At 44.4% G+C, this 15,523-nt stretch overlaps 1 protein-coding gene across 2 annotated transcripts in view; it reads right to left on the minus strand.

Annotated features, from left to right (window-relative positions):
- Positions 1 to 15,523, minus strand: part of CSMD1 (CUB and Sushi multiple domains 1) — a 2,022,422-nt gene that overhangs the window by 736,895 nt on the left and 1,270,004 nt on the right. For both annotated transcript variants that reach the window (XM_043557450.1, XM_043557440.1), the window contains exon 6: positions 4,635 to 4,747. In XM_043557450.1, coding sequence (XP_043413385.1) covers positions 4,635 to 4,747 — 113 coding nt within the window. The remainder of the gene's footprint in view (positions 1 to 4,634; positions 4,748 to 15,523) is intronic.

Here is a 15,523-nt window from a genome sequence, read left to right on the forward strand (position 1 = left end):
GTTCAATATCAATATATCTTTAGAAAATCCATCTTGCAGACGTCAAAAATGTCTACGAGACTGATTGTGCTAACAAGGCACTTATTTAATTATAATTAATGAGGGAGGCAACATATAATGAATGAGCTCAATTTTCAGCTGATTTAAAGAAATAATGTGTCCTACATAAATCTGTCATTCCATGAGAACCCAATATATACACAAGATATTGCAAATATATCAAGTGGCTTTTATTGCATTTTCCACTTCTTTGTTCACATTGCTATTTTAAAAGTGAACATGTTTTAGGAGTAGCAACTATAGACCAGTTTTACTTGTCAGTCAACCTCACTACTACTTTTGGCATAATTTATTGCCTGATTGAAGAGATGAAAGCACAGAACAAAGTGTAAAATCCAGAGAATAAAGAGTATAGAGATGAAAGTTAAAGACACAAAGGGAAGAAAGAATATGTTGTGGTGGTTGTTTATTTGACCAAGAAAAGCACCAAGTTAAAAAGAAGCTATTCTTTGTTGTTAGAAGTGATAAAATTCTACTCCTGCACGGTACTGCTGAACAGAGAAGAAGTTTGTCATCCAGAGATCCCACCCGAAGGCTTCATTAGCAGCTTTTTATAGGTATCCTACATAAGTTGTAATCATATTTACACCGAGGAATATTGATGGAATTTGTATAGTCTTGATAGTGACCATAAATGATCCACGTGACTGCAATTATGTTTAAAAGGTCATAAGCATAGAAATGTATATTTCTAAAAAACATTCCCCTCCTCCACCTACTAACCCAAGATTCAGACTCTGATGGAATATATACACAGATCCTAAAACAGTCTTCGGTAAACACATTGTAAGTTTTCACTACTATTGTTTCTCTTGTTGCTTTTCTGGATTGCTCATCTACTATGCTTTTCTTTTTTGCAGTTGTGTTGGTAATAACCTTGGTGTCTATTATTGTTTGTGTTTTGTTGTTGTTTCCTTGGAACAAATGTCCAATACAAATTGGGGCCCCTGGAGTTCAATCTAGGCAGAGAAAAAAGGAAAGACTTAGATGCACAACCTATTTTCCTCGTGTGTCACGAAGGTTCCCGCTGGCCCGTCGAATGAAACACCTGAATGCTCCTGGCTGCAAAGTCATGCAGGGAGGGGGCCAGGAGGGTGGCTGGGGGGGGGGGGGCGCGGGGGGGGGGACTTTGAGAGGAGACTCGTCTCATCCTGAGCTACTGAGCCATCTCTTGCCTTCTGCGGCCCATAGGCATGTTCTAGAATCAGCAGAAAGGACTATCTGTAGCTTCCGCTTCCATTAATTAGTGATATTTCTTCCCTCTGGACCAGCAAAAATGAATGCAATACTTTCCTGTATAACATTTACCACACTCCTTAAGCCAGTGGTCCTTGCATCCTCTCTTAAAGGTTTCTTGACATCATCCTGGATGCTGCCCATTTGGTTGGTTTCCTTCTCAAAAGGGTAACATCTGGTACTGACCCCTATCTTCTACATATTGTCTGCTTCCATGTGGTCTTAGGCATGACTCCTCCTTTGAGATAAGGGTCTGTGTGCTAATGAGAGTAAACATTTGGCAGCTCCCTGAAATCAGTTTGTCTTGGAGTTGAACTTCAAAGTCCGCCTGGAGAGGTTTTTGAATATATTACTGTTAAGCCATGTTCATGTTCATTCCTTTTTATAGTTCTGCATCTTTTTATATTTTTGCACTATGTTCAAATTTTCTATTCATCACTCTGTGTGTGTGTGTGTGTGTGTGTGTGTGTGTGTAATTTTAACCATATGTATATTGGTTATATATAAATATATTTACATATATTAAATAATATATGTATGTATGGTTAGCTAATTATATAAAGTTACATGGTTATATATAGTTATATACAGTTGATTCATATTTATTTATTTATCAATGGCTGATATGTCTAAGCTATTACAATTTTCTGTCAACCAGAATGTTACTTATATCTACCAATTTGGACCCTCTTCGAATTTGGTATTCTATTTTTTGCCTTTCTTCCAGTCACTGGTATAGATGCCAAATTCATTGATCCGGTTTGAGGAATGATACCTAGAAATTTCTTCTGTGGTTCAATGCCAATCTGTTAATCAGGATCAGGACCTTTTGAGAAGATCAATCAGTAGTTATAGAACAACCCTATTGATCAACCTACCTACCTATTGGTCAGTCAGTTTGCCTTCTGAATATTGATTTAGGATTTTTCTAAGTCGGGGCTATATATCTCTGTGGATATGGATGGATATAGACAAAACTCAGATGGAACTTCCCAGGCAAAGGTCCCAGAATAGGTAAACAGGGCAAAGGTCCCAGTATAGGACAAAGGTACAAGGATAGGGAATCTTAGGATGAAAACATCCGAGATGAGGTAAACAAGATTAGGTATTCAGGGCGGGTAACATCCCTCCAATTTAGTACAAGAGCAGGAAGCTGCTTTCACAGGAAGGAAGGATCCAAGGAGGTAAACAGGTAAATAGGGCTATAGACCTCTGCAGGCAAAGTTGCCCTGAGGGGAGCTAATTAGCAGAAGAAAGGTGCCTTGTTGACCCTGAGGTAGCCTGCTCTGTCTTCCTTGTCCCCTAGGCCTGTTTCCGTAAACAGAGATGGGACCTCATGTCTGCTGTAAACAACCTCCAGCCCAGGGCCAGGATTTTGCTTTGTAGTAACCCAAACCCCTAACCACCCCCCTCCCCCCCCCCCCTCCGCACATCTTGCCCTCAGGCCCCTGAGTTAGTGTTCACAGATTTATTGTCTCTTTGTGCACGTCCATCACCATGTTTGTAAGCCTTCTGACCCTAATAAAAACGGAGCAAAGACCCTTACCCGGGGGGGCTCTTGTCTCCTCTCGCATTTTTAATCCCACGTCCTGCTTTCTTGCTGGACAAGAAAGGGCTCCAGATGCAGACTGTACAACATATATATGTGTCATATGTTTTGTATGCCCCCTGTTATGACTACAGGCATGGTATGTGGCCTTAAAAGCTAAAGGCAAATAGAGATCTCTAAAAAAGGAGATCAGCCTTGCCTGATCTCAGGAAAAGAAGCCAAGTGTAATGACTCCTATAAAACCGTATATTTGCAGTCAAAGAAGATAAAGGTAAGAACTTTCTGGCAGCATCAGAAGACGATGTGAAATGGGCAAGGCTCCTGATGACAGATGAATACATTTTGGTAAAACACAATTGGCCCTGCATTTGAAGTCTGGCAATTCCTCGAAGGTCCCCCTGCCCCCGGGGACCCCGGTGGCAAATAAAACCAGCACTCCTCCTCCACGTGTGCTCCCCAGCGCTATCTGTATTCAAGCCCCTGAAAATTACTCTTAGTTTTCTACCTCTTGTCCAAAAGGACACAATGAAGGCATTACGGATTTTAAAGTGGCTTTTAGATAGGACACGTCCAGACCATTTGTTGGAACGTTACTAAAATCTCCTGGAGTGGCTGGCATGATTTCGCTTTTCATTCTGCCTTTCATGGGAGCTGTCTGCAAACTGTCTCTCTGACCTACTAGATTCTGGAGCGTGGGGGCTTATTAGAATCTGCTCGTTTGGCGTCCTGGCTTGCATGTGGCTAGTGTCTAACTGATGTGCTCACGGTCATGATTTGGGGGAAGCATGAGAAGTTTGCTTGGGAGGGCATCCTGCTTTCTGACAGGTTTATTTGATTGTTATTTGCAAATGCAAAATGGAATTGTTTTCAATGGTTCTCCTAGTAAGTTGGATCCTTTTTATGGTATCGATAAGGATTATTGACTATTAAAAACACATGGGCAAGGACACTATATTATCCAGGTATAAACACTAGAAGTTCCATACCAAGAGGAAGTTTCAAACCTACATACTGGTGACTACAGACTTTGTTTCAGTCAGCTGCAAAAAAATCTCACATTTTTCCTTTTGATATTCACGTACATGTAAATTATTAAAGCAGGTAGCTGGGTTTAGGTACCATGAATATGTTTTAAAGCTGAAAGGGTATGATGTCGCACTTGCATATTCACGTGGCCTATATGCTGTACCATTTTTAAGGAGCGGATAAAGAAAACAACAGGGCAACTGTGGATATTTTCCGGTTAGGTAAATATGAATTAAAATAAATGCTAATATATATCTACTGACTTACTGATTAAAACAGTAATAATTCAAGGAAAACAATAAAATACATTGCATGCGGTCAAAGCAAGAAAGCGTTACTAGTAAGTTGCTAGTACCCTTTGTAGAATTTCCAAAGCCAATTGTTTACGAAAGTTCTAGAAGGTGGGGCGCCTGGGTGGCGCAGTCGGTTAAGCGTCTGACTTCAGCCAGGTCACGATCTCGCGGTCCGGGAGTTCGAGCCCCGCATCGGGCTCTGGGCTGATGGCTCAGAGCCTGGAGCCTGTTTCCGATTCTGTGTCTCCCTCTCTCTCTGCCCCTCCCCCGTTCATGCTCTGTCTCTCTCTGTCCCAAAAATAAATAAACGTTGAAAAAAAATTAAAAAAAAAAAAAAAAAGAAAGTTCTAGAAGGTATTTTCAAGCTTATATCTCTGGTTCCATCTCTGGCAAGGGAATCCTGAAACTTGAGGGTGAAAACGCCAAAATATCTTCCGTTATTTTCTGTATATCAAATGGGGCATTCTTACCTTGAAATTGTGCATTAAATCCTTTGCGCCGATGGTTGCTGTCAGATGTAAAATGCAGTCGTAACCAGTTCTTGCTGCTTATAACGGGAGAAGGAAGGTTCATGCCAGTCAGCCTGGAAAAGAGAACCAGAAAAAAAAAAATCTCCCTTATAAATCAACCAATAAATGTCCTCTATCAAACCCACTTAAAAAAAATTAACATTTATTCATTTTTGAGAGAGAGACAGAACATGAGCAGGGGTGGGGCAGAGAGAGAGGGAGACGTAGAATCCAAAGCAGGCTCCAGGCTCTGAGCTGTCAGCACAGAGCCCGAGCCGAACTCATGAACCGCGAGAACATGACCTGAGCGGAAGTTGGACACTCAACCGACTGAGCCACCCGGGAGCCCCTCAAACCCACTTTTCAAATTGACTGCTGACAGTCATGGTTTTGAGCAGCTTAGGACAGAAGTCATTGATGAGCTGTGCTGACCCCTTGAAATGACTCAGGTAATTTCACGTTTGCCCGCATATCAGTGCTATATTTTACCCTTGATGACGTGAAGGCTTTCACCCATACTTGACGTTTTTTATTCTTCTTTATTAAGGATGGACACATGAGAAGATATTCTTTGGATCTGTTATCAGATCCTGTTTTCATCAGGACCTCAATCCTAATGACTTCTAAAAGGACAAGAAATAGGCAAACGGTAACATTCTGCCTTTCACCCTTTCAACACTTTGTGATTCTGACCTGCCCTCAGATACACTGTTCATCATGTTGATAGAATCCCGCATTTCTAGTCTCCTGTGCACAGAGTTCCAAACAGTGGCCCTTCCCCACCCACGGGAGGAAGAGCAGTGTTTAGGGGGTTGGGGACAAGCACTGTTGAAGAGATTTGAGATGAGGTAAAGTTATGTTTGGGGCAAGCGGTATTTAAACACACTTAAATCTTTCAGAATCAGACACGATCTCTGGCTAAGCTGTTGAAGCTCCCCTCCCAGTTTACACTGTGTGGTTTAGTTGTCAGAAAAAAAAAAAAAAAAAGGAGTAATTTACTTCCTGCTACTGAAAACCTGGCATCTCCAAGAAGTGAAAGTCTTCTCAGGTCTTCTCAGGGGGTAAAACTCCTCCCTGTCGAGACACAGGGGTACGTTGGGTTTTGGCCAAGGGCAGAAGTATCCTTGGGTGGAGCCACCTCTGGTCCCACCTGGTACAAGTTCAGGTAGTACAGTTGCCTTATCTTTTCTGAACCTCTACTTTCCAGTGTGTAAACGACCTGAAAACACATCCACCGAGGGCTTGAGAGAGATGATCAAGAGATATGTGTAAGTGCCCCTGATGCGCGTTTTAAATGTCACCCCGAGTTATGCATCATAGGATTATTTTGCGTCTCAGTTGCCAAGTACATTTGCAAAACGATGCTTATTAGTGCCGGTGATCAGCAAAGGTTTAAGCAGTCCACTTGTGGCTGGAATCTGTGCTGCCCTTCGTGGGCTGGCCTGTGCCCGCAGGGCTGCTTGGCCGGGCTGCAAGCCGTCTTCCGTGCACAGGATTCCCCAGGCACGGGCTGGCTTCCCTCCTTACTCCATTATCTGGAGGGAAAGCAGCATCAAATGAAATCCGTAGTCAAGCTCTCTGATGTCAGGGTGTTCAATTTAAACTCTCAGGTTTAAAAACGTGCAGGATCCGTTTAAAGAGAAAAGCCAAACCTTGGCTGTAACCGATTGCAACAGTGTTTATGTCACCGTTTGAAATAATCTTCTGTGAGAGGAAATACACCACTCCGATCTGCCTATTTGCCTGGATTTATGTAGTTCTGACTGCCGAGGTCGGATACAGCTGCTTCTAGGAAGCACTGTGTTACTCCGCTACTTTGTTGGAAGGCTTTCTCCCCCACCACCTTGGTGAGCGTGTGTTAGATTCTGTTAGAAATAGGTTACCCCTTTGCCTGATACTGACAATGGCCAAAAGGCAGGTGACTTCTGGATTCAAAAACCCAGTATATCCTGCTCACCTACATCTACTCGCTGACAGTTTTATAACTGAATTCCATGTTTACTTGTTGAGGCTTTAGCAGTATTTCCCCCCCTCAATTAGGTTCTTTTTCAGGGGTTCAGATCTCAAGAGCAGGGTGGAATTGCATTTTAGTTGTGTATCAACATTAGTAATGTGAGTAAGTAAATATGCTCTCCACCTCCCACATTTTTCAAATACCGACCCACAAAAAATAATAGTTTTGTGTCAATCAACAAATTTCATCTCTAAAGTGAAGACATTGTTTAGGGTTTACTAGGAATGCAGTTTCTTTTTTTTTTTTTTTAACATTTATTTATTTTTTTTTAATTTTTTTTTCAACGTTTTTATTTATTTTTGGGACAGAGAGAGACAGAGCATGAACGGGGGAGGGGCAGAGAGAGAGGGAGAATCGGAAACAGGCTCCAGGCTCCGAGCCATCAGCCCAGAGCCCGACGCGGGGCTCGAACTCACGGACCGCGAGATCGTGACCTGGCTGAAGTCGGACGCTTAACCGACTGCGCCACCCAGGCACCCCTATTTATTTTATTTTTTGAGAGAGAGTGTGCAAGAAAAAGAGGGGCAGAGAAAGAGGGGGGGAAGAATCCCAAGCAGGCTCCACAGAGCACCAACATGGGGCTCGAACCCGGAAACCGTGAGATCATGACCTGAGCTGAAATCAGGAGTCGGATGCTTAACCGACCGAGCCACTCAGGTGCCCTAGTAATGTGGTTTCTGCTGTAACCATTGACTCTGCTGCTGTAGTGAAAAATCAGCCATAAAATGGTTATTACGGTTGTGTTCCAGGAACACTTCCCTTATGCAGGTTTGCATGTCATGTAATTTTTCTACTAAACAAAACGTTACTTTTTCTCTTTTTTCAAGTTTTAATTTAAACTCCAGTTAATTAACATACAGTGTGATATGAGTGTCAGGTGTACGATATACTGATTCAATACCTCCATGTGTCACCTGGTGCTCAGCACAGCAAGTGCGTCCTTAATCTCCCCACCCATCTCCCCACTGGTGACCATCGGTTTGTTCTCTAGAGTTTGTTTGTCTCCCTCTCTTTTCCCCCCTTTTGCTTGTTTTTTGTTTGTTTGTTTCTTTCTTTCTTCCTTAAATTCCACATATGAATGAAATCACTGGAATGTTTATAGCAGCATTATCTACAACAGCCCAACTATGGAAATAGCCCGAGAGTCCTCTGACTGACCAACAGATAAAGAAAAAAAAAGATGTCGCATATATATTACACATATATGTAATAAAAACTAATGAAATCTTTTTGCAGTGATGTGGATGGAGCTAAAGAGTATTATGCTCTATAATAAGTCAGAGAAAGACAATTGTTACTCTTTTTTGATGGTTTTTCAAATACTGAACAATGTAAAAACCATTCTTAGTTTATAGGCTAGGTTTGGCCTATAGACCATGGTTTGCTGACCCTTGCTTTGGCGAATATGAGGCAATTTGTAAAAATACTGAGCAGGTAGATAATTAGGTGACACATATGAAGGTAGTGTAACTAGTTTCTAAAAATATGTAACTCCTGGACAGATGCATTTTATATAGAATCAAGGGTGAGACTTTGTAATAATTATATAATTCATTTTCTATGGTGAGAGGCAAGCCGTGCCAATGAATCACACTCCAGAGTGGATCGACGTGCTTGGATTTCTTGATTTGTCCATGGGAAATAAACAAATATTCATATCCTCTTTTCTTGGGGTGTCAGGTTGGTGGAGGTTCTATATAAGGCATATCCTTTGGAACTGTGACTTTTTCTGTCTTCTTCCACAGGCCTGGGCTAAATTTTTTTTAATGTTTATCTACTTTTGAGAGAGAGACAGAGCACAGGTTTCGGGAGGTGGGTTACCCAGAGAGAGAGGGAGACACAGAATCCAAAGCAGGCTCCAGGCTCCAAGCTGTCAGCACAGAACCTGATGCAGGGTTCGAACTCATAAGCCATGAGATCATGACCTGAGCCGAAGTCTGATGCTCAACAGACTGAGCCACCGAGGTGCCCCAGGCCTGGGCTAATCTTAAAGCTGTCATTTAACAGAAAGATTACATTATAAAGTCAATTGTTCCTTCATTGCAAACTAATTTAAAGGAAGTTGACTCATACACAAGCCAGTGGTTGTTATAATAGATTTACTAAGAACTTGGATGATTCAGACAAGATGTAAAGAATTGAACTGAACAGCTTGGTGGCATCAGAATGGCTCCCAAAGGTGTCCACAGCTTAATCCCCAGGCCCTGTGACTATGTCACCTTACATGGCAAAAGGGGGCTTTGAAGATGTGATAAAGTTACAGACCTAGGGTAGATGATCCTGGATTATGGGGTAGCCCGATGTAATCAAAAATCCTTACAAATGGAAGAGGGAGACAGAGGAGGAGAGTCAGGGAGAATAAGGAACCCAGGAAGGAGGTCAGGGGGATGCACATGAGAGTCATGGCCATGGCTGTTGACCCTGAAAAGGGAAAAAGGGGCCGCGAGCCACGGAATGTGGATGGTCCTTACATGCCTTCTTCCCTAGAGCCTGGAGGGGGGAAACATCCCCGCTGACACCCTAGTTTTATTCCAGTATAGCCTGTGTAAGATTTATAACCAGCACGGCCATAAAATAATACATCCATGTCGGTTTAAGCATTCATAGTTGTGTGAAGTTGTTATGGCAGTAATGGAAAACAAACCTTTTAATACATGTGTCATAGGTTTCATTCTAAAACAGTCCGGAATGAGAGGAAATAGGGTAGAACATGTCGTCACTCTGAACCTATTAATAATCTTGGGGAACTGGCCCATTTTAAACACTTTGTATAGTTATCAGGGATTGAACATCCATCATTGTTGGCTTGTTTCTCTGAAAAGTCCTGCTCAGTGCTTACCTGTATGTCTTTGAACTCTTCTGGATTTGGTTTTCTAATAAGTAAGTAGTTTGGGATGTGAGAGATTATGGGACAATAGTAGGAACTTGACATGAATAGTGAGCGTAAGATACAAAGCAGAAACATTTCACAGAGAAAGGATGAAATAATGGCAGGGATCAAGACACGTTTCTATTAGTTGAAAGTGTCTCAAAAAAAAAAAAAGAAAGTGTCTCACATATTCTGAATTTTTATCCTATATGCATAAAAGCAAAGGAAAATTACCTGGTGAAATCAGGAGATTCAAGTATATTTGGACTTAAAAAATAAAGGACACGTCAGGGTGATCTGCCAGGAAAGGGTCTTCCTGAGGGAATGTGAGAGGCACGTCATTTCTGGAGCATCTCAAACTAGGTCAGGAAACCCATAAAGCCTCACAGTGCGAATATTGAGCAATCCCTTTAGACATGGCTAAAGGAACTGGTAGTTCTCACTCTTCCCCCCAAGATGGCCAAATTAGGCAATTTCATCCATTGGCAAACTCATTTCTTTCAAAGACTCAACAAGGTTTCGCTGCTGCCAACAGTAAAAATAGATGTGGGACCCGCGGGGTACTTAAAGTTAAGACGACCTTCTTTGAGCCGAAATAGAACCGGCCAGTCTGTTCCACTTTCTCCAAATAGCTTTACCATAAATTTCAGGGTTCTATTTATAATACGTTCATAACTTCCTTTCCCACTTAACCTCCCGCAGTCCCACACTCTCAGGTGTAGAATGAGGGGTTTGAGTACCTCTTCTTCTCAACCATTAACCGCCTTGTGTCGGTGACTCATTCATTTTACTTACGTAACTCGAAAAACATGAAGTCAATTTATTGAGATAATTTTCTGAAATGCATTCGGAAATGTGAAAGGTTTTGAAAGAGCTCTGTTTGAGCACTTGTTTGACATTAAGCCAGATTTCTTATGTCTTTAGAAAATCATCATATAAATTGCTGGGAGTTTCTCTCTAGTTAAACCTCTTTAACTGTGATGACTAAGAAGCCAGAAAGCATTAATACCATCAACAGAGACTGTGAATTACCCAGCCTCCCTGAGGAGACTCAAGAATTTCATAAACCTATTACTCCCAAGAGCTGATTGCTTGTCATCTACAGAAAGTCATCTAGAAGTTGTCAGATTTTCCTGTGCTCTTCTGGACATGTAACTGACATGATTCAGAGGGTGGTGTTTCACTTCCCTCTGCTTTATAATCTGATCCAACAAAGGGTTCCTGAAGTGTCAGTCTTCTCAGTGAGTGTTATTCATGTTACCAGGCAAAGCCACTGTCTTCTGAACATACATTGAGTTCATATTGCTTCTTCTAAGCCATATTTTGGACTGTGATGGAAGAAATGATGGATGTTAAAGGTAGTTCTTACCTTGGAAGTTCATTGAAAAGAAATGAAAAGGAGAGATCCAGAAGTGTGTGTGTGTGTGTGTGTGTGTGTTTGTATGTCTGTGTGTGTGCACGCAAATAAATATGCATGTACATAGATATACATATAAAATACAATAGATACATTTATATACAGATATTTCTAGAAATGTATTCCTAAAGTTTCACACTCACATATCTACCCTCTGGGAGACACAGCTACAATAACAAAAGAAAACAACCAAACAACAAAAAACCATCCCTAGCCTACTTCAAAGCATATGACAGGAGAAGACCTCTCCTTTAGAAAGTTCTTTCTTTCATCGCAATCTGCTCTTTCTGTTAGACATCTCTTCCACGCGCCATGGCACTCATGATTAGCCCTCAGGCAGGTCTGCTCTCTCACGGACGGCTTTTCTCTCTAGCTTCACTCTTTGCTCAAGGTACCTGTGAAGATTCGCTCAGGATGGCACGCCAATAGCTATTCTCCTCCCTCTCACGGACGTCATCTCCTCTCATGTCTGTAGCCATCACCTTGTTCCTGCTTTGTGTTCGTCTTGTACATTCTGTGCCTTTAATAAAAACGATTTCTAGCCTCTCGAGCTCTCCGTCCCCCGTTCAGTTCCCGGCTCATCTTTCTAGGCTCACCCCATGTACACACCCTCCCCTTGGTTTCTATGCTCCGATACGGATGCGGTTGACTTGGTTCAGTTCCCAGCGGAAAGCCCAGTGCTCCTTCCTTGCTCAGACTCTTTGTACAGATCACTCTCCCACCAGGACCCAGGACACCCACCCACCCTGGTGCACCTCCTCTTTGCTTGCTAGTAATTCCTGGTCCCCCTGTCGATTTCAGATTATGGGTGTCATTGTCAGGGAAGCATGACTTGACCATGAAGTTGAGATCCTTCCTCCCGGGTTATGTCTTCTCCTGGAGCCTTCATGGAGACATTTCAGAGCGGAAGTTGTGTTATCCCCACTGTCTCTCTGGAACCTAGCCAGGCACTGGGCATATAGGAGCAGCTCGTTACAGATGGGATTAATAAATGGAATCGGTAACTTTATTTTTTTTTTTAATTTTTTTTTTCAACGTTTATTTATTTTTGGGACAGAGAGAGACAGAGCATGAACGGGGGAGGGGCAAAGAGAGGGAGACACAGAATCGGAAACAGGCTCCAGGCTCTGAGCCATCAGCCCAGAGCCCGACGCGGGGCTCGAACTCCCGGACCTCGAGATCGTGACCTGGCTGAAGTCGGACGCTTAACCGACTGCGCCACCCAGGCGCCCCTGGAATCGGTAACTTTAAACATGGCCCAGCCCCGGCTGCCTTTCACAAAGTGAGCGCTGCTCTAAACAACGCTTCCTGTCACACCAGGCTGGGCTGCGTTTGTGCCCAGGCAATGTCTGTGTTGGGTATCTCGTACACCTTTGTGACCCTGGAGGAAAGCGAAGAAGGAGTGGAGAACCTGTGCCAGGAAAATAACAATGGCTCCCATGTGCCCCAGACCTAGGTCTCTGCACACAGACATGCACAGCTCCAGGGAATACGATCTGAATGGATGCCCCCAGAGCTCCATTTCTTCATGGACAGGACATCTATTCTCCACTCACTGTAATAATCCCTAAGGAAATCCAGAGAGCCACCACTTGCTGCTCCAGGAATGTCCTCAGTACCCACCCCCTCAGCTCTGCCTTTGGTGGCTGGTGAGCTCTTTGGCAGACGCTTAGACCATAGACACACCATGTCCCAGATTTCTGTAAGTGTGGCAAGCTCTCAGATGTGTAATCCTGATGACACCAAATCAGGCAGGGCAGCAGTGGATCCAAGGGAGGCATCAGAGTGTGCAAGATACCCTCATCTCATAGACGCCTTCTCCACCTGAGACCTGCATGCAAAATCTACTCAGACGCTGAGCATTTCCGACGCAACTCTGTGACGTCTGCTACACTCCTCTCTTCTAACCAGGCACTGCCCGTGTCCTGGCCAACCCAAACCTCTATGCGTGCTGTTGGAGAGGTCTCTTCCTGTCCCTCTGTGTAACTACGACATCACTGCCCTAACTGTAATTCAAATCAACATTAGAAATGACCTGCGTGTGCCTGACACCCTGCCGAGCACTGAAGACATAAGATTCCAGCAAGCTGTGGTCCCAACAGGCATCAGCGGAGTGCAGCCCACATAAGCGTCCACAATAGGGGGTTTCCACTCCTCTGGGGAGGGGGGAGGCCACTCCTGGAGGTGTGATGTCTGAGTTGTGACTTGCCAGCTGAATGGATAAGGGAGGGGGGCACTGGGGACAGCGACGAGAACAGCTTGTGCTGATTCCCAAGCTAAATCACAGCACGAGCCTCTCCTAAAAATGCTTTCATTGCTCCAAATCACTCCCGAGAAAGACATCAACTTTCTTAGCTTGGAATTGAAGACGCTTCCCGAAGACACTCCAACCATTGCTCGCCTTATCTCCTGTCTGTTCTTTCCCAAGTCCTCTGTAGGGACAGAGGGTGACTCCCTAGCTTGTCCCAGGTGGCCCAGCTTCCAGGTCTGCTTCCCCTGCGCTCCCCCAGCCAGAGTCTCTTACCTGGCTTTTGCCTGTTTAAATTCTCCTCAAATTTCAAAGCTTTTGCAGAAGACTATCCCTCTTAAACTCCTTCCCTTCCGCGGGGAGGATCAACCACCCGTGCCTTCGTAACCCTTGAGCACCTGCTCGCATATTTCTATGGAGATGATAGGAGTGTGTGGTACTGTGGGTGGTTATGTAGATGTCCGCTTCCCCAACTGAACTGGGAGCCCACTGAGGGCACGGCCAACACCTTATTAATTTCCCTCATGCTTGCAGCACTGTGCATACACCAGAGAGTCTCAATATACCCACTCTGAATGGTTTCTGTGCTTTTATTTTTGCTCACGATGTGAGCTACTCAAACAGCGGCACACCGTAAGACTGCAGAACAGTTAAACTCCTTATGAGAATGCCATTCCCGTCTTTCCACACACAGGGAAGTCTCTGTCGAGTGTGAACACTGAGTGGGACAGATCTGGCATCTTCTTTGTGTTTCTCCTAGAATATCCACGGGACCCAGAGCAGGAATGCCGGACTCACTTAAGACAGCGAAAACATCAGTCTGTGTCAAGGAAGGAGTGGGAGCAGGACAATAAAACCTATTAGAGGTGGGGCAAAGAGGCCCAGGACAGACAAGAGGGATTTGAGAGAGGGTCAGAAAGGTGTCCAGGACTTCAGCAAGCCAGGCATCAGGAATTAACCCGGAGGTCAAGCAGAGAGGATCATTTGGGAGAGAATGTGACAAATCCTGTCCTCTAAAGCTCAAGGACTACATGTCAGGGAATTGCCCTGAATGAAGCCCGGGAAATGGCTCAGACAGACAAGTAATAGGATAAGACAGTCAAGAGACAGCGGGCTCTGACACCATTTCTCAGTGGGAAGTTCTCGGCCCCTGGGCCCCCCTCCAGACAGGGGAAGGAGGCCAACCCAGAAAGCAGAGTCAGCCCGTGGGTGTCTTTTCCTTCCTACACCGGAGGGCAGCCTCACCGCATCCGGGGCTGTGTGCGTGCCCTTCCGTGTGGGGGGAGCTGTTCCACACATACATGGCACAAGGTCATATCTGTATTACAGATCCTGGGCGGGGAGCAAGCTCTTCTGCCTCTAAGTCAGTGACCTGGAAAACGAATCTTCCAGTCTGTGTCTCTAATCCTCTGCTCTGTCCAATATCCTGGTGGGTCGTTTTATAACTATCTGTGAAGACAGGTGTCTGGATTTTGCCAACAGGAAAAACATTCTTTGTCTCCTATATCACTTGGACTTTCAAAACAGCTAACAGTTGGTGCTAGACACGGATGAGTATCGATATCTTTTTCTGGCCATTAAAAGAGACATTATCCACAGATCTCTATAATAAATGCATGCACAGTCAATACCTGAAGACCAACATTTTTTTTTTTAAGGCAAGATAGCATTGGATTTCTGGATCACTGATCATTTTCTCTTTGATATTTTTAGCATACATGCGTTCTAAGACATTGTAAGAAATACTTTCTCCTTAATCTTGGGGTAAGATTAGTCTTATCCTAGACCATTTCAAGAACCTGAAATGGGCTTATTTATTTTTTTAGCAAACTTACTTATTTTTTTAGCAACACCTTATGCAACCAGCTGGTACGATACGGCCACCTTGCTGTGCTGCGGCCCACGGCAGGAGCTCAGCCGCCCCCACTGCTATCACAGGGCACCCGAGGCGTAGGGCTGTGACACCTGAGATCATCAGAGCCTGTGGCGTCTCACCGAGTGGCACCCCTGTGTCGCCGCCCAGCTCCTGCAGACCTGGTTACACCTCACACAAGTACGCGCAACCCCCGGGTGTGGGTCTGCGGCTGCTGCCTTCCCGGCTGCTGCGGTCTGTGGCCACTACCCTCGTGTCACAGGAGGTGAGCTCCCTCCACGCGCAGGGCTCTGCATTGAGGCCGCGGAGTGGCTAGCGCTCTTGCGGAGGCCCACCTCCTCCCTCCATCAGGGGCACATCTCTAATCCTGCCATCATTGCAGACAAAAACTGTGGCATCAGCCTCACCTGGATTGAAAGCCAGCCATGC

Source organism: Prionailurus bengalensis, chromosome B1 (genome assembly GCF_016509475.1).
Source record: "Prionailurus bengalensis isolate Pbe53 chromosome B1, Fcat_Pben_1.1_paternal_pri, whole genome shotgun sequence".
Classification (NCBI taxonomy): Eukaryota; Metazoa; Chordata; class Mammalia; order Carnivora; family Felidae; genus Prionailurus; species Prionailurus bengalensis.